At 41.7% G+C, this 23,282-nt stretch overlaps 1 protein-coding gene across 10 annotated transcripts in view; it reads right to left on the reverse strand.

Moving 5' to 3' along the window:
- Positions 1 to 23,282, reverse strand: part of SECISBP2 (SECIS binding protein 2) — a 41,803-nt gene that overhangs the window by 15,655 nt on the left and 2,866 nt on the right. For 3 of the 10 annotated variants that reach the window (XR_013994557.1, XM_081067582.1, XM_081067579.1), the window contains exons 3-12: positions 18,751 to 19,000; positions 18,044 to 18,164; positions 16,800 to 17,026; positions 13,205 to 13,286; positions 11,792 to 12,000; positions 9,532 to 9,654; positions 7,774 to 7,863; positions 6,282 to 6,414; positions 1,835 to 2,001; positions 1,035 to 1,173 (exon numbers count right to left, since the gene is read on the reverse strand). Coding sequence is in view for 8 of the 10 variants with exons in the window: in XM_081067582.1 (XP_080923708.1) it covers positions 1,035 to 1,173; positions 1,835 to 2,001; positions 6,282 to 6,414; positions 7,774 to 7,863; positions 9,532 to 9,654; positions 11,792 to 12,000; positions 13,205 to 13,286; positions 16,800 to 17,026; positions 18,044 to 18,164; positions 18,751 to 19,000 (1,541 nt within the window). In the remaining 2 variants the exon portion in view is untranslated. The remainder of the gene's footprint in view (positions 1 to 1,034; positions 1,174 to 1,834; positions 2,002 to 6,281; positions 6,415 to 7,773; positions 7,864 to 9,531; positions 9,655 to 11,791; positions 12,001 to 13,204; positions 13,287 to 16,799; positions 17,027 to 18,043; positions 18,165 to 18,750; positions 19,001 to 23,282) is intronic. The other 7 variants (XR_013994556.1, XM_081067584.1, XM_081067581.1 and 4 more) reach the window with 5 other exon arrangements.

Raw genomic sequence — 23,282 nt, forward strand, 5'->3', positions numbered from 1 at the left:
GGGACACATCAGACAGGAGTCAGTAATTGCTATGGTTCCCAAAAGGTCCTTCTAGAGACTTCCAGAGTGCAAATGAGGTACCAGTTCACCAGAGAAGGAATTCAGGAGCATGTATCACACCCACCAGGACAGCACACATGACAGATAATGTCTGTCAAGCTGGCCTCTCCCCACCAGTGGGCCTAACTAGGGACACACCTGGAAGCCTGTTTGGCAGGAAGGAGCCTCCAAGGCTGGACAGCAGTGGACCCAAGCCTGAGGTCGCCAGGGAAATGCCAGCTGGCGGCAGCACTCACCTCCTCAGCTCACACTCACCACTACACTGCCACAGCGACCCTACGTCTAATGGCCCCGAAGTGAAGCTCCCTGAATCCCCCACTCCCGTCACCTGGCACGTACATACACCCGGACGCTGTGCAGCAACGACAATCGGGAACTGCCCATGGGCCACAACGCACTTCTGGCCACAGGGGCACTTGATGCACGGCTCCCCAGAACAAAGCCAAAGGCTCAGCGGTGGGGCTGCAGAAGGGCAGGCCTCGGGTGGGCACGAGGACTGCGGGCTGCTCTGCTCCAGAAGCTGGTGCTGTGCTCACTTTGTGAAAGTCCTCAAGCTCTATGCTCAGGATCCTGCACTTTCCTGAATGTGTCATTCAATAAATGGCTTACTAAACAGGTTCTTTTTATGACACTGTGTCTCATCCACTCATAGGAAAGCAGCTTTGCAGTTAGTGGGGTTAATTCTCACAGCTATTTCAAGTCGTGAGGACCCTCCAATGTCAAGTAGATGAAGCTCAGGGCCCTCGTCTCCTATCCCTCACAGACGCCAAGAAGCAGACGCACCGGAAGCCCCACCGTCCACGGGGACACCCTCTTCCTGCCAAGTTGGGAGTCTGAAAACTTGTGTGTCCTTGGGGCTCAACACTGACTTGCTCTGACCGCAAAGGGGCCAGGGCGGGCAGAGCTCCGAAGCTCCGCGGCACATGCTGCCCCACTGCAGGACTCCTTAGGTAGCAGCCACCAGAACTCCGTACCTAAGGGCTCAGCCTGCTCGAGGACCAGCTCTTCACCGTCGCTCTCTGGACCTTGCGCATCATCACTGGCAAAAGCTAGGCTCGCAGCATTTTCTTGGAGACGCTGCTGCTTTCTCTCCTGCCGTTCTTTCAAAATGATCTTTAAAATTGAATAAATGATTAAAACACCTAAATACTTGTAAAAATAAGCTCCTCTGTGAAACAAGCCACCCAAAATCAGGATTCTGGCAGTGCACCTGTCCGTGCCCTCAGTGGCAACAGGACACCACCAAGCCGGGGGGAGACCCAGGAGCAACACAACCCCCCCACGTGCACAGAGCAGGGCGCCGCAGCTGGGTTCTGAGGCAACTGTGCCGCCGTCAACAGTTACCTGGCCCCAGGCAAGACACTCGGTCCCCCATCTGCGACAGACCACACGCCACAGACTGCTGAGAATTACAGAAAGAAACATGTGCGACAGCCCTGATGGAGTGTCTGCCAGGAAGTGTCCAAAATTCCCCAACTCTGAACAGCAGACAGATCACCTCGGGTAGGAGGAGGGTACCAGTACATGAGAACATAACTCCCTCCATTTCTGGTTTTCTGTCCATGTCACTGCAACGTTTTTAGAAAACAGCTTCCCAGGCCAGTAGCTGAAGCCACCCTACTTCGCACGCCCCACTATGTCACTTGTGGAGCGAGGGATCATTTTTCAGAGAATCATGAACACATCCGCTAGAATAGGAAACCCTCCAACCTCCTAGCTGAAAGAAGTAACACTAGGTTTTCTAGTGCCCACTTTGCAATGCAACCCCACGCACCTTCTTCAACGAGGTCGGCTTCTTGGCCTTGGGAACCTCCCTCTGCTTCCCCTTCTTTATCAGGGGGGCGCTGGAGTCCAAGGGATTGTGTGGGGTCTTCACCTGGCTGAAATGGTGGCCCTTCTTCCCCGACGTGGCCTCTTTGGAGAGGACGGGCACTGCCCCGACTGTAACACAGGGAGGACGCGTCTCAGGAAGGGCTCCCCAGGTCTCAGAGACCCCTCCCGCAGCCCGCCTGTCCTCACAACCTTACTCATCCTCCTTAAACGGTCCCTTAGACATTCTTCTGATTGGCATTTATTGCCAGTGAAATTTAAATTTAGTATCTTTTAGTAGGGATCCAAAAACATTATGAAGTAATTTGGGAAGAACCATCTCCCAATCCCTATAAACACATCTTCTGTTTCTCCGTAGTCTAACAATGTGTGATCTCATCTTCAACTGAGGATATTTCTGGTAGTTCATACTTACAACGGCCCTTTGGAGTAAGTCTCCCTCCAGCACTTTCAGTTGAGGCCGCCTTTGCAGAAGTCGGCTGTTGGTTTCCATATGCCTATCTTCTATGTAGCTATCTTATAAGGCACTCATAAGAGTCTAGTAACGTTTCTAGTTGCTTCTCTTGCGTTTTCCACACAATCCTAAAATCCCTTATTGTGCAGTACGTAACAATCCCTCCACAGTCAATACATGACGATCACTACTCAATACTTCCATTGCGTTCTCCGGTTCTGCTCCACTTCGTACACCTTGTTCCTGCTCCCAGCACATAGTCTGTGCATACTTTCCCCTACTCTTTCATCAGGAAAATTTCCAACAAACACCAAAGAGAGCAGTGTAACAAAAAGCCCATGTACTCGCTGCCCAGCTTAAACAAGCATCAATATTTTTCCAAATGTATTTACCCACACTACCTAAGTCTGGAGTCTAAGTTACTGGTGCTTTGTCAATCTGCTATGCCCACTGTCTCAGCTGGCCAATTCCCCACTGCAGTGCAGAATGTACCCACTACGCCCTGCCCCACACTATTTCTAGCCTTGGCTAGGGCACAGCTGCTGGTTGTCTGTGGAAAGCTGCTCCCACATTATGTTTGAAATGTACCTGTAACTGGCTTGGTTCTTGTCATCAGCTCTTCTTGAAACACAAGCCATACCAAACCTGCTCATATCTGCTTGCTTCCCCCATCCCTAATGCCACTCCAAGTTTAGGACCTCAGCTGGGCTCCTGCAGTTCCCGCTCCCCAGGCCCTCCAGTCCTGGTCCCTCCTGCCGGCACCCCCTGCATCCCACTAACATGGCGCCTCTCCAGTGTTACCAGTGGGCCTGGGGAAGGAGGGTCCCTTTCCAGTAAAGGCTCTGGCCCTTTAACCACCCCCCCTCCTGTCCTATGCTTCCTGCCCACCCTGGTGCTTTCCCATGTGGCCCTGCATACTATGCCTCCTGTCTCCAGGACACAGAGTATAATGAGCTTTGTTTTTTCTTGAGGTTCTCCTATATCTCCTCTTATGGCCACATCTGACTGACCATCTCATCAAAAAATACATACCTTGTTTCTCCGAAAATAAGACCTAGCAGACAATCAGCTCTAATGCATCTCTTGGAGCAAAAATTAATAGAAGACCCAGTATATATTATATTTTATTATACTATATTATATTACATTATATAGTAAATACATTATATTATATTACATTATATAGTCTTATAGTAAAATTAAGACCAGGTCTTATATTAATTTTTGCTCCAAGAGATGCACATTAGAGCTGATTGTCCGGCTAGGTCTTATTTTTGGGGAAACATGTTAACAAGCCAAAGCTAACTGCTGGGGAAAAGCTGACTTTGCCATTAGTTATCCTATAAATTACCAACTTCCACCAAAGTCCCTGGATTGGTCTGAAAACAGTAATACACAGTAACAGCACTGCAGGCCTTTACCAAACAGAAGATGAACTGAGAGAAGCAACTCTGAGGAAAGATACCTAAAGGGGAAATTCGGCATACAGCATTTCCCCCTTATTTGCAGTTTTGCTTCCCAGGGTTTCAGTGACCTGGGGTCAATGGTGGTCCAAAAATGATATATGGAAAATTCCAGAAATACACAATTCCTAAGTTTTAAATAGTGTGCCGTTCTGAGTAGTGTGATGAAATCTCACTCTGTCCTGAGCCGTCCTTGCCCAGGATGTGAATCATCCCTTTGTCCAGCATATCCATGCCCGTTAGTCACTTAGTAGCTGTCCCAGTTATCAGGTCGACTACAGCAGTAATGCTGTGTTTGTGTTCAAGTCACCCTTATTTTACTTAATGGCTCCAAAGCACAAGAGTAGTTTACCCTTTACCATCAGTATGTACGTAAAGGCAGTAACAGTATATATAAGGTTCGGAACTATCCACCGTCTCAGGCATCCACTAGGGGGTCTTAGAACGTATCCTCTGTGGATAAGGGGGTGCCTACTGTATATAATACTTAGACATGCAATGTATGAAACTATGGACACTGATAAGAACAAAACTACCAAAATTGTTTAGACAAGCAAGGAAGCTTAAACATAAACTGCATACAAGATGCTAACAAAAAACAATCATTAATATTATTAAATGAAAGGATGGCAGGGTAGTTCAGTTAAAAATAAAATCACCATCAGTTAGAGATGCTGAGTTGGGTATTTACAGGTAAAATGACATGATATCTATGAGATACTTTAAAATAATTCAGAAACAAAAAAGCTTCTTAACCATTTCCTTGGGTACCTATTTTGTTTTTTAAATAAACTACCTATTTTAAACGACTATGGTGGCAAATGTGAGTATTTCTTTCTGTGACATGTTGACAATTTTAACTGTCTTGGCTCCAGGAGAAGACATTTCAGAGAGAAGGACTTATCAGAACCGAGCCAACACTGCTGAACTGCATCCCAGGGACAGGGAGGTATTTCATTTCTATCACATGCAGCTTTGTAACCTGTACTGAGCACTTAACTGTCATGAAATTTTCAGATACACAATGTCGTCATATTTATTTCTTAAAATCATCATTTAAGTAGCATTTTAAAATTTTGTGCTAAAATACATATAAAATCTACTATTTTCACTGTTTGTAAAGGCACAATTCAGTGGCATCAATTACATTCACAGTGTTGGACAACCATACTATGTACTTCCAAAACTTTTTCATGCCCCAAACTGAAAATCTGCCCCATTAAATGATAACGTCCCATTCCCCCGCCCATCAACCCCTGGTAATCTCTACTCTCTTTTCAATGAATTTGCCTATTCTAGAATATTTCATGGAGTGAAATCATACCATATTTTTCCTTTTGTGTCTGGTTTACTTCACTTAGCGTATTTTTCAAGTTTATCGATGTTGCGTGTATCAGAATTTCCTTCCTTTTTTTTTTTTTTTAAAGGCTGAATAACGGTCCCTTGTATATACAGAGCACATTTTGTTTATCCGTTCATGTGTTGATATACATTTGGGGTTTTCCACCTTTCGGCTATTATGAATAAAGCCGCTATGAACACTGCCATACAAGTGTCTGTTCTTAATTATTTTGGATAAATACAGAGGAGTGGAATTACTTGGTCACATGGCCACTCTGTATCCAGCATTCTAAGGAACCAGCAAACTGTTTTCTGAAGGCATTGCATCATTTTACATCCTCAACAGCAGTGTCTCCACGTCCTCAGCAGCACTGGTTATTTTCTGTGGTTTTACTCAGCTTCCAGAGAACTATCCAGAGAACTATGAAGAACTATCTCACTGAGGTTCTGACTGTGTTTCTCTAATGACTAATGATGATGAACATCTTGTAGAGAAATGGTTTGCAAGTTTTTCTGTCCATTTTTTGTTTGCTATAGAGTTACAGCTCTTATACATTTGGATATTATACTCGTATCAGATATATAATTTTCAAATATTTTTCCCTATTCTGTAAGCTGTCTTTACACATTCTTAATAATGCCCTTTGGTACATAACGTTTTTAATTGCGTTGAAATCTAATTCATCTCTTTTCTCTTTTGTTGCCTGTCCAAAAATTCATTATCTAATTCAAGGTAATTAAAATTTATCTGTTTTCTTCTAAGAGTTTTATGGTTTTAGCTCTTATATTTAAGTTGTTGATCCATGTTGAGTTACGTAATTTTTGTTTATGGTGTGAGGTAGGGGTCCAACTTCATTCTTTAGCATGAGGAAATCCAGTTACCCCAGAAACATTTTTTTAAGAGATTGTTCTTTGTTCTTTAAACGAACTCAGCACCTGTGTCAAAAATTTACTGGCTACAGATATGTGGGTTTATTTCTAGACTCTCATTTCTATTATACTGGTCTATATCTATCCTTATTCCAGTACCATACTGTTTTGATTATAGATAAATACTTTTTGATTATAAGAGAAAACAGTCACAATAGTCTATCTCAAAAAGACTTTCATTTGAGATGAAAAGATGTTTTTACCTGAGAACACCACTGGTTTGGAGGACTGCTTTGCGTTCTGGGAGTGCTGTTTCTTTTCTAGTGCTGTCAGCATTCCCCCCAAATCCAACTGTACTGGAATTTGGCTCTTCTTTCCACTACTTCTAAAATTATTCTAAAAAGTTCAAAAATTAGAAGTTTACTTATAATATATTTTAAAAATGGTGCTTTTCATTATTTTATGACCAAAAAATCATACAATTAAAGATAAAATGAAATAGATTTAAGAGACTATTAACAAAATCTTAAAATTTTAAAAAATAATGTAATTAAAGAAAAACCCCCATCAATCCCACATTATTTGCCAGTGTCACCACCATGGTTATTTATTTCCTCTCTCTTCTTTCATAACACTGGGCTTACATTAAACCACCTACAGTTATGTCTGTATCTCCATTGTAAATAACTGTGTACATCTATAGATAAGAAACCAAGGCTTGTATAAAGTCTTTGGATACAGGAGTTTGTATGTGAGGCTAATTGGTTAGTATTATTGCCTCATTAGTCTCATTCATCCTCCAATTGCCTAAGTGAGCCAACCAACCGCCATGACACACCATGGGGCTATGGCCAAAAAATTCATACAAGTCCAAATCACACCCAGAAGATGAGTACTAAATTAGACGCAAAATTTGATATAAACAAATGTTACTTCTCAACCAGCTGTGATTTGGATTTTGAGACGGTTTAAAAGGTTGTACGGTCAGGTTGTCGTATGTGCTTTAGCACCTTCACTCCTCTCTCCTGCCCACTGTTCTCTTCCCTGGTGCCAAAGCCCCACTGGCTGAGGGCTCACGTCAAAGTGTGAGCGCGAAGGGCAGCACGCGTGGACTATAGGGACCTTCCGCCAGGGTGGAAGATGACGAAACCATAACACGGTAATGCAAAGTTAATTCACACAAGGGTTTAGAATTTTACTTTTCACAAATGTGAAAATAATGACCCCACTCTGGAAGGCAAAAATGACAATGGACGTGCCTAAGCTATTCAAAGTATGCAAGTTGTCCATCTGGAATATGAACCACAAGTTCATTCCTGATTCCATAGCAGGGCTGGGCGTAAGGACAATCACCTCTTCTGTTTGTTCTGACTCTGTAACAGCGAAATTTTGGTGGCTCTCTTATTTCCTTCTGTCAGACATTATTGTCTCACAAAGGAATTCTGGTTTCCTGAATAAACTGAACCAACGTTTTTTTCTTTAAATCAAAGTTTCATAGGCAGTATGTGCTCCCCTACTTTCTGATAAAGCAGTGGTAATTACCAATAGTCTTATTACAAAAGTGACAAAGCTAAGTTTTAGCTTAAAACCACTTTTGTTTCAACGTACTGGATGCCCTCCTCCAATGAAGGAATAAATCAAAACAAAACTATCTGTCTCCATAGACCAAGAAGTCTGGAAAGTAGTTTTTCTCAAGAGTTTAGTTTAGCAAGAAGAGTTAAGCCTAAAGCAACTGTGGTTCAATCTAAAATTTACCTGTGGCTGCTGTTTAGATTGAAATTTCGGTGACTCTACTCTGTCTCTTCTTTCAGATGCCACTGCCAGATTGGGGAACTCCTCCGTATCCTAAGTAAACCACACACCCTTCAGCTCTTCATGAATCATGAGAATCAAATATACCCACGTAAAATCTTTTCCTTGCTCATATTTTCTATAATAAGCTCCCACAGAAGTGTTCAAAGGTGATATAAAGCAGCCCCAAGAACTGTAACATACAGACCTCAGCTTAATTTCACTTTTAAAACAAATTTAAAGATAGGGTTTCCAGGTGGGAATTCCCGCCCGTTCTCAGGAATTTTTTTCATTTTCCCGTTCCCGAATCCCAAGAGAAGTTGGTAAGGAAATCAGGAAAATTGGCTCCTTGAACCCAGTAATTCCCACAATAGGAAATAAACGTACTACTCCCAATGTATCTCTTAGACTTTTCTATTTATTGCTAGGGTTTCCAGGCAGGAATTCCCACCTATTCTCGGGAACTTTTTTTGCTTTTCCATTCCCGAGTCCTGAGAAGTTGGTCAGGAAATCGGGAAAATCGGCTCCTTGAACCCAGGTGGTTGGTAGTATCGGCCGTCACTTTGTGGAAACGATTCATCATGGAGAACAGAAAACATCAGGATTCCGGAATGGGAAAGCAAAAAAAATTCCTGAGAGGCAGGAATTCCTGCCTGGGAACCCTATTTAAAGACCATAGTTCTAATCTCCTGCTCCAGAAAATAAGAGCGGAGGCCCCAAGGATAGGGGCACATTCAAGGGGTCCACAGAAGTGCCCCTAACCACCATGACACAAAGTGCTCAAGCACCCATCCTTCAACTATGTTGTTCATTAGGGAAACCATCAATCCAGGTTCAGGAGATGTGTCTTATCATATGTCATGTGTGCTGATCCCAGGCTAGAAAACAGAAAGAAAGGCAAAAGGCCTCTAAATAATGTTTAAATAACTTAAAAATGTATTATGTGCTTCTGTCAACATTTTAGGTGCCTTGGAGACGTTATGTGTGAAATAGGGGCAGAAATGTGAATTATTCATTGGCCCAAACCATAATGCTCTGCCATAGTCACACGTCATCAAACATGACCCCACTATTCTCAAGGGCTCGTTCCCAGAGCCGTGAGAAACCCCCAGGTCTGTGGGAATGCCTGGGCAGCACTGCTGAGCCTACTGCTGAGCCCAGGAGCCAGGCTGCTGAGTCTTGTACTGCAGACCCATGGGAAACGTGGCCAGAGCCCAGGACCGACCCTTGGAGGAGAGGGCCATTCTTGGAGTATCACATGACAACAATTTAAAGAGTGCTTTCAAGTCCACGACATTCTCTTGACCAGGGCCCATGATGGCTCTATGGCATTCCAGCTTTCTCTCTCTAGTGAAGCACATTATACGATTTCTGGATAGAGAAGGAGGCCCTGCAAAAGCCAGCATGCCAAAGCAAGGGAAAAACAGGTGAAGAAGATACTGAGGGGGAAATATTAGTACTGTGGCACACAAACTAAATTTCAGTACAAGCAGTTTTGCCTCCAGAACTATTCCTTCAGTCCGGTGTTTACCGAGCGCCTGCTACGAGACAGGCAGTGCTGGGATGAAATGAAGACGTAAAGAAAATGCATGATGACTATTCACACTAGGAAAATGGTCATTAAAGAAAACATTGAAGATTTTCACTTAGGAAACAGTACGAACCCACATTTCTATTAAGACAGACCCATCTATTATACCACACAAGGGGAGAAATATGTACTTCAATCCTCGGCAGCTCTTGAACTGTAAGGACTTCATATTTTGATTTGGACTTTTCTTCCTTTTTCTTATTTTTTCTTGAGGCTTCATTTTGCTCAGGCTCACCACCTTGTGATACTTTGGACTAGAACAACAACATAAAAAATCAAAAATCAATGGTTTTTAGGACATTCAATGGAATGTTTCATTCCATGTGTCAGAGCAAAATTAAGATTCCAAGTTGTATAACTACATGGCAGCTTTATTCAGAGTTCGACTCCTCATTCACTATTTTTCAAAGAGCCAGCATTCAGGAGAATATTTCTGAAGGAAAAAAATCCCGTTAAAAGAATTGTTGCGTTCAGTATTTTGAAAGTGGTAGATTTGAACATAACCCAGTTTTCAGTCTGAGGAGCCCATGTGAATGATTCTACTAATTCCGACCTCAAGTGCTTTCATAATTCAGGTGTGCCGTTTCTATCCGCAAGGCCCAGTGGGTGCTAACATGAGCTGCACATCAGAGCATCGGGCCCATCCCAGATGTCCTGAACCTGACCTCACCACTCCTCCGCTCCCCTCAGCGCCGGCCTTCCCTCGATCAGGTCCAACGCGCCTCAGGGCCTTTGCATGCACCCTCAAACCTGGGTCTAGGATAGGACACTGCCCTCGTTTCAGCTGCAGTCATCCTGTCTTGGTCTAGCCTCTCCATCTCCATCCGTTTTGGAGCACTAATCGCTGTCTGGCAGGTTCTGCAGCCGTCTGCACATCGCCAGTCCCTCTGCACCAAAATGGGGCTCTAGGAGGCAAGGCCTTTGTATGTTTGGGGCCCTGCTTTATTCCCTTATCCTTCAGAGCTAAAAGCCTCCGTGACCACAAAAAAGTGTGTATCTACTGAACTGGAGAGGCTGTCCATGATATTTTAAGTGAAAAAGGCAACTTTTAATGTGTATAAAATGACCCCATTTTTGTAAAAAAAAATAAAAAATAAAAAAACTTAAAAAACAAAACAAACCTATGTGTTTATGTTTTCAGGACTCTTGAGGTAGGATATAACCAGGTTGTTAATACAGGCTTCCCTGAGGGGTGGGCACCAAAGGGGTACGAAAAAGATGACCTTTTCCATAATTAGATGCCTGTAGTATTACATTTGTTATTTCGGTAATAAAAATTTACAACACCTAAAGTTTTACAGGGAAAAGCCATTATGACCCCTATCATTCCCGCTATGTACAATACAAAGCCATCTGGGTTCTAAGATTATAGGAGATCTTCATTTTATTACTTTTTAAAGATTCTGGGAAAATAAAAAATCTGTTAAGTCTTAGTGTTAACTGCCTATTAGGAAAACCACTTTGGACAGCAACTTGGTGGCTGCAGCGAAAAATCAGCCAGATGCCTGCCGTGCAGCCGGAGCCCAGAGAACCCCGGAGCCCCGAGGATGGCGGTCTCCACATGCACTCAGAGAGGGGGGGTCTTACCCGCACCTCCTGTGTTCTCAGTAAGTGCACAGAGCTGTGGGGAACAGACACACAGGTCTGGCCTCATGTAATTGTCGCCCACACATTTTCCCTTAATCGACAAGCATAAACACACAGCACCCATTTGTGCAGGATGGTCTGTGACACTTTGGATATCAAAAACTATCTTTATAACCAAAAAGATCACACAAAAATTACAAACATATTTCAACCTAAAGTACACAAGCCATCAGTACACTGTGAAAATAAAGAACAAAAATCCATATCAATGAAAAGGGCTTTCCAAGAAAGATAACAATCTAAGGATTATTAAAAATGACAGCTTAAAATGATTTGAATTGAAAGGAAAAAAGAAATTCTGAAATGCTATCTTACAGTAGTACATAAGTTGCAATTAACCAAGCATCAGTGACATATACCAAATGACCACAAAAATGTGGAATTCAATTACTGCGCTACTAGTACCCTAGTAGGTAAAAGCAATTTAAGTTCACTGGACAAAAGACTGGGGGAAAATGCAGCATTTTACACACCAGAGTATAAATTTCTGCCAGCATCTCTCCTTCAAACAATCCAAAATGGCCCACAGCTATTTTAAGACCACAGCTCTAAAATGTACATCCTCACTCAAAGCTACCACTTGTACTCCTTGACTCAAGTCCTATTTTTTTTTCAAGGTCCATGCACAACCAATTCAGACTGTTGTCCACAGTACAGAAGAAACACTTTCAGTGAGGACTAGAGAAAAAATAAAAGACTATCTAGCAGAACAGGAGATGCACACTATCCAAACGTGAGGCATACCTTTTTAGGAGGATGGACAACGGGTTTCTCTCTATTGTAGGAAGGATCCGAAGACAAAACTTGAGAAGCTGATATGCTACCATTTTTAGGATCTGCTGATGAAGCAACCATCTTTATGTTTCTCATGGAAGTGACATTTCTAGGGGCTGGTGACGGTTCTGTAGGTAAGGTCTGCCGGACCACATAACCCATTGGCGTCCAGGATAACTCTGCTCAGAGATAACCACAATTGCGAACAGTCTCAACAGTAAACAGAAACGCCTTAGAATTTCCAAACATGCATCACGGGAGGTAATTACTCAGGGCATAATTAAATTTAGGTTGTTGTTCAAAACATTCTTGGAAACTACCGTATTCATAAAACTTGTGTTTCCCCTTGGAACACGCATGCTGAATTAAGGTTAACTGATTTTCCTAGAAATTAGCTTTCACTTAGGGGTGTGAGTGAGTAGACAAACAACAGTTTCAGTTCAAAAAACAACCCACAATTAGGTCCACGTGGTAAACATTCAGAACTTACAAATTAAAGATCACATTTTGGCCCTAGTAACCTGGATGTGTATCTTTAACAGCAAAAGTCAAAGGTCACTAGACTTCAGCTATCCCAATACCTAGAAATTTCTTTCTTTTTAGAACACAGCATAAGCACAGCCACAGTACTCCTTAGGTGCCCATGAAACTAGATACAGACAAAACAAAAGGACATGGGCAGATCATGTCAGCTACAGTCTGTCTGCAGAGGGTGAGACAGACTGTTGTCAGCACAGAGCTACACATCCTTAGAGTAGCCTCTAAAGTGAAGGTCTTTGTACCAAACATGAGAATGCAAAAGAAAACACACCTGTGAAAAAATTCGGAATAATTCTGTGAAAACATCTTCTGTTAGAACAAGGTACTCCTTATTAGTTTAATTTTAGACAATAGTTATTTTTCATAAAAATGCTATGTTAACATGTAATGGGTTTACTTATTATTGTTACTTTTAAGTGAATTCATAAGTATTTTTAAATTTTCTCAGCTTTAACATAAAATATTGCAAATACTGACAGCTGTCCAAATAAACAGCAGCTCTGTGGGCTCTTTTTCAAGGGTATTAAAAGGTCCTGATACTAAAACCTTTGAGAACCTCTAGTACAGACAATACTTATGGAAGCAGTCATTTCTGAGTTGATAAACCTTACCAGTGCATTGGACACACACTTCACTTAGAATTCTTTGCTATCTCACACTCCCTGACACATGTGGGATCCGTGTACTTACTTCAATCTTCTAACAACAATGTCAGTTTATCAACGACCCTTCAGCTGCCTTAAAGGAGGCTTAACGACAAAAACATTTGCTGCACTAGACTAAAAATGAACTTAGAAAATAGATGATTGATTTTTAAAAATATTATTTGGCAGCCACTCTTACCTCTTGTACATGAAGAGGGATTGGTAGTAGCATTATCAGTTACAGAGTCAGTTGGATTATTATTTTTCACCACTATTTCACCCTAAAAAGCAAACCAGTTATTTTCTTACTATTTCAAATTGAAAGTAATCATTTAATGTTTCAAATAGGTTCCCTTGCCACTCTTAAAATCTGCAAAATATACGCTAATTAAAAATTCCAAATACCTAAGTGCAGAATGTGAAGTTAAATTACTTCCCTCTGCCAAATAAATCTCTCCCTAGAAGAACCACCACCCACTGTCTACAGCTTAGCCTGCACCTCCCTGCTTCACTGCTCAGGAGATAAACCTCTTTATATGGATCCCAATAATGGGTTCATACCGCACATACCCTGCAACCTTTAAGAGACCAACATACCGCAGACAACTGCATCAGCACAGACGCACCAATACGGGTCCTGAAACCCCAGTGCCGTGTGAATGTGAAAGCAGCATTCACCAAGCCTACACACTGACGTCCCGAAAGTACTTCAAAACATCCACAGAGACAACAAATAGAAGCCTTGTCATACGCTACCATTCGCATGGAACACGAGGCCCGAATGACACTGGGTGAGGGGTGAATGGGTACATGAAGAGACACCTCAAAGTAACTGATAGCACTGAAAGTAAAAGGAAATCTAGAAATTCAAATTTGAATGGATTTAAAATAAATTCTAAAGCCAATATGCTTCACATATTTACCCATTTTTCCATTTCACATCTGAGGCCAGTAATAAAAAATAAAATTATTAAAACACAGCTTGTCCTTTTAATAAATGTAACTTTTATGCTCAGCAAGGCCAATGAAACAGCAAGGCCAATGGAAGTGGCTTACCTATTCAAAAATGGTTAAGCCAATTATACATATCAATACCAAAGACCCAATGCAACCATCATGTTTTCAAAGAGTATTTAATGACATGGAGAAAATGCCAAAAACATCTTAAAACTTTAAATCTGTACATATGTATAGCCCCAACATGTACAATTCCCACAATGTATCATTAACAAAAGATGAGGTGTTAAATATGGTTTATACAACTTCAGACAATTATATTTTCTTTTTTTCTTAATAATTTTTTGTATTTGTGTATCCAAAGATACTACTAGTATGATCAGGAAATAAAATTTTCTTTTAAAGGGAAAATGAAAAAAAACTGCACACACAATTCAAGAGTGTGAATATGTAATAAGGCAACGAGTAGGCACATCTCCTCACATAGCGTGATGTACCTTACTTCATTCACATCCACATACGCAGCGCTCACCTCTACCAGTGACCAGGACAAAGTGTCAGTCACGCTCCACCTGCCCCACCCGACTGTCCCACCCACTCTACTTCTGTATAGCGCTCCTGGGCCTGGAATTCTCCACTACCTGCCTATGACCAAGTCACGGAGCCCCTGGACTGCTCAGCGATCCTCCATACCCTGAGGGGACCCAGAGGACAATGTGATTTTTCCACACCAATCAGCCTTACTTGTCACAGCCCATAGTATGACAGCCTAAGGGTCACTGCGTGGCTGGGAATGGCCCATCTCCTGCAGACAGTAGGCTGCCACCACCCAGCCTTTGGGCTTTAGTGTCCAAGCACCCAAGACGAGTGCTAGGACAAGAAATGGAAATCCCCTCTCCAGTCAGAAGGTAAACAATTGGGTGAGCTCTGTTTTCTTCTAGTTTCTTCTTCCTCTTTTACCCACACTGGATGTGCCCCACTCTGCCTTTATCGGAAATTTGTCAGAAGTGATTTTAGGACTAGTAACCCATTAACTTTTTTTCCTGGAAGTCTCAAATCAATCTGTATGAGAGGAAAATGTCTCGGTTTGATGGACTAAAGCTTTTGAGATCAAATGGTGAATATAGTGTAATTTAAAATTACTAAGAAATCCAAAACACTAATTCAAAAAGACATATGTAACACAATGTTCAGTGCAGCGCTATTTACAATAACCAAGGTGTGGAAGCAACCTAGGTGTCCATCCATAGATGACTGGATAGAGATATGACACATACAGGGTCTGACAATTAAGTTCACAAATTTGTTGCAATGATGTTGCTAACATTTTTTGATATCAGAGGGATTTGTACCACTGGACAAACAAGTAACCAAGTTTACTATTTGGAAGTGCTGAAAGGGCTGCGTAAAAAAGTTAGACAACCTGAACTTTTCGCCAACAATTCATGGCTCTTGCATCACGACAATGCACCAGCTCACACAGCACTGTCTGTGAGGGAGTGTTTAGCCAGTAAACAAATAACTGTATGGAACACCCTCCCTACTCACCTGATCTGGCTCCCAATGACTTCTCCTTTTCCCAAAGATAAAGGAAATATTAAAAGGAAGACATTTTGATGATATTCAGGACATCAAGGGTAATACGACGACAGCTCTGATGGCCATTCCAGAAAAAAAGTTCCAAAATTGCTTTGAAGGGTGGATTAGGTGCTGGCGTAGGTGCATAGCTTCCCAAGGGGAGAACTTCAAAGGTGACTGTAGTGATATTCAGCAAAGAGGTATGGACACTTCTTTTAGGATGAGTTCATGAACTTAATTGTCAGACCTTGTATATACAATGGAATATTACTCAGCCATTAAAAAGAATGAAAACTTACCATTTGGAACAACATGGATGGACCTAGAGGGTATTATACTAAGTGAAATAAGTCAGACTGAGAAAGACAAATATCGTATGAGTTCACTTGTATGTGGAATCTAAAGAACAAAATAAACGAGCAAAGAAAACAGAAACAGACACACAGAGAACAAATTGATGTTTGTCAGAGAGGAGAGGGGTTGGATGATTGGGTGAAAAAGGTGAAGGGATTAAGAAGTACAAATTGGTAGTTACAAAATAGTCACAGACATGTAAAGTACAGCACAGGGAATATAGTCAGTAACATTGTAATAACGATGTATAGTGCCAGGTGGGTACTGGACTAGTTAGGTGGATCACTTCATAAGTTATAAAAATGTCTAACCACTATGCTGTACACCTGAAACTAATATAAAATAATACTGAATGTCAACTGTAACTGAAAAAAATAATTTTAAAAAATAAAATTACTAAGCAACAAACTGAATGTACCATTAACGAGAGGTACAGATAAAAAGCCTGAAAAAATCGGAAATTACGCTATACAAGTTTAAATATTACTATCTGATTAAATAAAATCTTTTTGTTTGTATTGAAATAAGTGCTGTCAGAACACAATACTAGAAGTGAGGTGTTTGCAATAGGCTAAGCAGCTGGACTCATGCTAGAATCTTCTGACACACTACACTACCTTTCAGCTACCAGATAAAAGTAAAGTGTATTACTGTGTTTCCCCGAAAATAAGACCTAATCGGAAAATAAGCCCTACCATGACTTTTCAGGATGATATCCCCTGAACATAAGCCCTAATGGGTCCTTTGGAGTAAACCTTAATATAAGACCCAGTCTTATTTTCAGGGAAACACGGTTGGTGATTCTTTGAAAAGAGTATCTGCACTAGGTGTCACAGCCTCACTGTAAACAGTTCACACAACAGAAGAGAAGAGTTCGGAAACAAAGGGAAGGAGATTGCACTCACCTCTGCTAACACTGCAGCGGGTTTCACCACTTCTCTAAGAGAAGCGTCTGTAGAGGCGGAGCGCAATGGCCCCCACTTAGGTTGTTTTGGTGTCTCTACTATCTCATTGTTCTCTGTACCCTGTAGTTCAGGAAAATCCAACCTGGAAAATTCAAACTCAGGTTTGGAGGCAGGTCCGCTTTTTTCAATGATTCTGGATTTCTTGCCTGTTCGTTTATGATAACCATCTGTATGTACAGAATTAAAAGTAGGGGGAAAATTTAGATGTTTGATCTGTAGTCACATTTAAATTACAGTGTAGAAAAATCTATCACCATTGATGCAAGACATGTTTTTGTCCAAACAGCCTAATTTTTGCTAGCGTTGCTTTATGTGTAACAGTGTAAACATACATGACCAGAAGTGGCAATCACTCTGGTTCGGCCACCAAGCAAGAAAACCAAAACATTCTGCAAATTTTGCAGCTGGAAATTTTATTATTCTTAATATACATTTTAGAATTTGCAAATTTAAAGAGATGCTAACAAATTTCCTTTAAGCATGAAATTTTCCCTATTTTAGTTTGCTGGAATAAACTGGAGGGAAGAAGGTAGAACTGAACTTATAACCTCTTTCTCATCTTTCTCCTTCAAATGCAAATGAAGGTTGCAATGTAGGTTGCAAAGTGGTAAAGCCCCGTATTTAATTATAAGGTCAGAATTATTATAGTTAACTGTTCAACTTTCCTTTCACTTTTCCACGTACCAGATGGTTTACGAGTCAAGTTAACCCAAAGAGAAAAATTGATATACCAAGTAACCTGTGTTATACCTGTAAATGAATGATAAATCTTTCCCAGTAAGTACACCATTACAAAGTTTTAAGCCATTATAAAAATAGGGGATGGCTGTAATCAAACTGCACTTGTAAATGAATTACAGGGAGAAAACAAGACACCACGTAGAATCACTAACTTTTAGCCACAGCTTTAACTTACGGACATGTTTTGCGAAGTGTGGCCATGGCCTACTTTCTATGTGAGCTTAGAAAAGTTCTTGTGTAAAACAAGGTAATACTACATTAAGGGCACATCACAGAGCCCACACACAACAGGTCTCCATTCCAAGAAGAAAGGCCTCCAGGATCCCACAGGAAGTCTGATGGCCTCAACATTTCACAATAAACAGGCCCACAGAAACAGCTATTCAAAGAACAGCGAGGCTTCTGGAGTAGGCTGACAGAACACTATAGTTTGTTATTTTTACCTGATTTGAAATTAGTGCCAGCATGAATGGACACATGTGAACCTTTTGTTGATTTTATATCAGATGATATAGTTCCATCAGCCTTCTTAGAGTTAAACTTTTGCTCATCATATGTTTTTTTCTGCAGAAAAGATAAAAAAGTAACATGAATTAAGAAAACTACAGTTAACCCTTGAATAACAAGGGGGTTAGGGACACTCCCACACCTGCACAGTAGATAATCTGCATATATATAAGTTTGACTCCCCAAAAACTTAACTGCTAACAGCTTACTGTTAACTGGAAGACTTACCAATAAATAAACAGTCAATTAACACATATTTTGTATGTTATATGTATTATATACTGTATTCTTACAATAAAGTGAGCTAGAAAAAAGAAACTGTTATTAAGAAAACCACAAAGTTCATCTGCAAGTTTTTTCAAATTGTCCCAAATCTCCAAAAGAATTTCCAACATATTTATCGAAAAAAAATCTATGTATAAGTGGATCCATGCAGTTTAAGGGTCAATTATTCCACTATTAAAAAAGGCTGAAAGTTGCAAATTTTTAAGTATTGACAACTCAACCATTTTTTAAAAAGTTAGACCAAAACAATTCTTAAATACCACAAAAAGATGTGATACTTGAGTATCATGCCATAAATTGACTAGTTCTTTACATTTTAAATGCTAAAGTGACCAACAGAACCACAGCACTTACGGACCTTAAAAAGAGCTTTCGTATCTTGGGAGAGAGGGCACATGTGCTCATACCGCGGCTTCACTGTCTGAAAACTTCGGTAACAACTGGGTTGGTTGTAATCATGCTGGGAACTAGGTACCAGGCAAACATTTTGTGCTGACTCCGTGGTGTAAGGAGAATAGGTGTCTGGATGAAGAGCCATCTCAGAAGGTAAATACTGAGGTTGAGATGTTGAAGCTCCAAAGGCCATATCTTCAGGATAGAGTTTCTGTCTAAATAAAAAGGATACATTTTAGTTACAGATTTCATACCACAAACCAAGGAGCTTAATATTTTATAGTAAAAAATTTTAAACTTTTATTATTCTTGAGGTCATTTATTCTACACTGAAATATCTCTAATAAAACCTCCAAGCATTTCTTTCTTAATCTGCAAAGACATCTTAACCCACAAGACAGATGCTGACCTAGTTCTATTTTTTCACTACAGAGCTGGACCATCCCTGACAAGACACTATTACAATGGGCATCAAGAAAGCCCGAGGATTCCCCAGAAGCTTTTCAACTCTCAAGATGTCAAAATTTGAGAAAGCTTCATTCAGCGACCCTGGCCAAAAGGGCCATCGAGACCATTCTCTTTACAGAGGGGGCTTTTACAAAGGCCCCCAGCATCCAAATCCAACCTCCATCTCGACAACCTGCAGGGCCTGCCTCCTGGGGCCTCTGGTTGCCCCGACATCCTGCTGCAGCCCTTTCCCTGTTCCACGCCCACCACATCCTGTGCTCTGCTGACGTGCAGGGCCCAGGCTGCAAAGGGGACACTGCGAGCACAGTGGCCTGCGAACTACATACCCGGCTGACCAGATGGACACCACCTGTGAACACTGCTATAGCTTCAATTTGCTTGAGCTGCTAGGCTAAACCAAACTACAACTTAACATTGATTTTTTTCAGCAATCAATATACAGCCAGAGGAGTCAACAATTTTGCAATGAAAGCTGATGCACTGACAAACACTATAGAGCTGCGTTAAAATACAAATCACAACCCTTTCATTCCTACAAAAAAGCACCAGCAGGTGTTTCTATGAATTTCCACAGCTGAAAATTTTCTGGTACCAAATCAATGAAATACCAAAGTATCCTGGTCCATTGAAAAGCAGGAAAATTCAAAGCTATTGATGGGACATCCTATATGATATTCTAACTGTGTAACTGTCAGAAGATACGGGCAGGCACCCTTATTAGAAGTCGTATTTCAGGGGCCAGCCCAGTGGCTCAGGCAGTTAGAGCTCCATGCTCCTAACTCCGAAGGCTGTCGGTTCGATTCCCACATGGGCCAGTGGGCTCTCAACCACAAGGTTGCCAGTTCAATTCCTCAAGTCCCACAAGGGATGGTGGTCTCCGCCCCCCTACAACTAAGATTGAACACAGCACCTTGAGCTGAGCTGCCGCTGAGCTCCTGGATGGCTCAGTTGGTTGGAGCACGTTCTCTCAACCACAAGGTTGCCGGTTTCGACTCCTGCAAGGGATGATGGACTGTGCCCCCTGCAACTAGAAAACGGCAACTGGGCCTGGAGCTGAGCTGTGCCCTCCACAACTAAGAGTGAAAGGACAACAACTTGAAGCTGAACAGCACCCTCCACAACTAAGATTGAAAGGACAACAACTTGACTTGGAAAAAAGGCCTGGAAGAAGTCGTATTTCTACTCTACTGCCAAGTAAGAGCCTGCACCGAAGGAGAAAAGCTCTCTGTACAGACTAGACCCAGAACACACTCATGAGGACGTTCACTGCTCTCGCTTCCATGGAGTACTTAATCACAGACTGCCTTTTATTGCTGCTTATTAATTCATGATATTTTCTAAGAAGTTTAGATCTTGGAAGACGTTTTACTTATTGGCAATTTATTCTAGTAATGAAATATCCCTAATTAAAAACCAAACCCCCTTTTACTGACCTTTTTCTGCCCCACAGAACACCTGACTAGTGCTGCTCTTTGTAAAGACGGAGACTCAAAGCTTCATGCCAGCTCCCTAGAAGCTAACCCTAGATGTGACTTCCAATTTATTTCATTTGATGCTCACAAAGTCTAATGGGGTCAGATGAAAGTGAAAAGAATCTTCACAAGAGAAGATGGGCAACGAAGACGGGTTGATAAGAAAGACTACCCCAAGTCCAAAAAAATGCATAAATGAAATTTAAATCAAGAAGAAAAGGGGGACAGATCCAGTAATGGTTTTGAAGGCTGCTGTCATCCAGAAAATTGTCTCCCATGAGTCAGCAGCCCTTGGTTTGGGTCCTGGCTCTATCACATATCCACTTTGGACATGTCATCACTGGTCCTTCTTCCTCTGGAAGTTGGTATTTTTCCTTTCCATCCAAGGCAAATACAATTACAGGCAGAGAACAACACATAATACAAAATGTCACCGAGACAACCCACAGCATCTGCTGGGGCTTCAAATGGCTTGTCTGTAAAATTCCGTTGCCACAAACCACTGACGACTCCTAACCACATGCCACAACCTCCTTTAAGCCTGCTGTCTCACCCTGCACCGGTCTTTGATTATCAGTCACTCATCCCCATTGTGTCTTCATGTGATACCCACCAACCCCTTTGCTCCAGGTCCTCTTGCCCCATCCCTACCAACGATCCCCAAGTCTCCCACAACCTCCTTCCTGCCACACTCAGTCGCCTGTGTGGCATGGCATCTGCTGGGCCTGACTCTCCTCAATCACTGGAAAAGCCCCACTGGCCTGCACGTGAAAGGCCTGCCCTCCCCTCGCCCTTGCTCACCTCCCACAGGCTCCCCCCGGGCACTGCCTCTGCTGCACTCTCCCTACCGCACCTGCAAACTCACTGCGTCCAAACCTCTCATCGTTCTGCTTGGGATTTCACGTATATTCTTTCAATCCAGTACCTTCATCATCTCCAGCCCTTTAACTCCAACTTATGTGTCATTTCTACTTGATAGTTCACTTTTCCCCCCATCTGGCACATATAAGTCCAAAACTTAGTATTTGGTCCCCAAACCAAACCCACTTCCAACTTGTGTTCTCATGAATGATCCTACAATACTTTCTATGTATTCAACTGGAAACTGCTATCGCACTTTTCCCACAAAAACACATACATGGACAACCATGGACTCCTTTGTTCTTGCAGCGGGTCTCTCTGTATTTTTTTCTCTACTTCCAGTGCCTGGAACCCAGTCAAAGCCTTCAAGCCCCTCTCCCTCAGGTCAAACCAGAATCTGGGAGTGAGCCCAAAGCTCCCCATTTTGTACCTGGCAAACCTAAACTTTTCAGCTGTACTGTGCAGGCTTTTAACTGACTAATGGCATCCCCTTAACAATGAGAACTTGCTCCTCTACTGTCTCCCCAACACTCTTTCACCTGTCGCTTCAGTCAGGCCACGACCTGTCAGGGATCCAGCCGCTCCTCCACCCACCAAACTGATCTGAGCCACACTCTGTCAGGACTGTAGTTCTCATAGCTGAGAGCTTCTAACTTAAAAGCACCCATCTATGCATTGTGACACTTCGCAGTATACCAAAGATGCTGAAAATGCTCTACTGACTCTTGCCAACAGCGATATAGCAGCTTTGAGGACTACAACTGAATTCAGGTCAGAAGAAGTGAATGCTAATTCTGCTTCTGGTGCTACCCATCTTAATAAGTTTGGACAAGCAATTCTAAACTGTTTCTCAGGTGGAAAAATAACACTACACCTCCTATCGACCTCATGGATGTGGCAAGCATTAAAGAAATGAACATATATAGTATCCAAAATAAATGCAAGAAACAACCTATTTTGTTTCGCATAGCTTCTATTTGTTCATTGCACCAGTAAATAATCAGTACTTTCCAAACATAAGCAATTCTAGATACCGGAATACTTCTACTGATATTTGCTTCGTCTATAATATAAATTTGGAGATTGGTACACTTTCTTTCATCTCTGTCAGTTCAAGTCTATATAAGACCAACAAAAAGAGTACAGCTCAGATCATGAGATAGTCTTTCCCCTTGGCAGCTAACATTTTCCATATAGTAGCCTTTCAATAATTAACCCCAAATGAATAAATGCAGTCCCTTTGAGTGCACTGTTAAGAGTCACTGGAGGCGGATAGATTCTGTAAAAGGTTACTCCCCTCCTTTAAGGGGACAGACAGAACTAGATTTCTACAGAGGAACAAATAATAAAGAGGAAAATGCTACTCTCTTTTTTTCATGGCAGCAAGAGATCACTTTTTAAACAGAATCTAACTAGAGCAATGCACTTCTTAATCTCCATTAGAACAGACTAGATAATCAGTTCTCAGCTATGTAAAGTCACCCCATTTCATCCCAACTTTAAAGGCTCTTATTATAACCCTGCCCCTTTGTCCTTAATTGTTTTCTTTCCAGTCAGGAACATTGTCAGGCAATCTTTTCTTTGGTTATAAACAATTAAAAACAAAAATCAAAGCTGAAAAGGATAAGGGAGTAAGCAAAGTAAGTTTAAATTTCAGCACTGTGCATCCTTGAGCCTCTAATTTGTCTCAATTCTT

This window comes from Rhinolophus hipposideros (assembly GCF_964194185.1).
Source record: "Rhinolophus hipposideros genome assembly, chromosome: 11".
NCBI classification, from domain to species: domain Eukaryota; kingdom Metazoa; phylum Chordata; class Mammalia; order Chiroptera; family Rhinolophidae; genus Rhinolophus; species Rhinolophus hipposideros.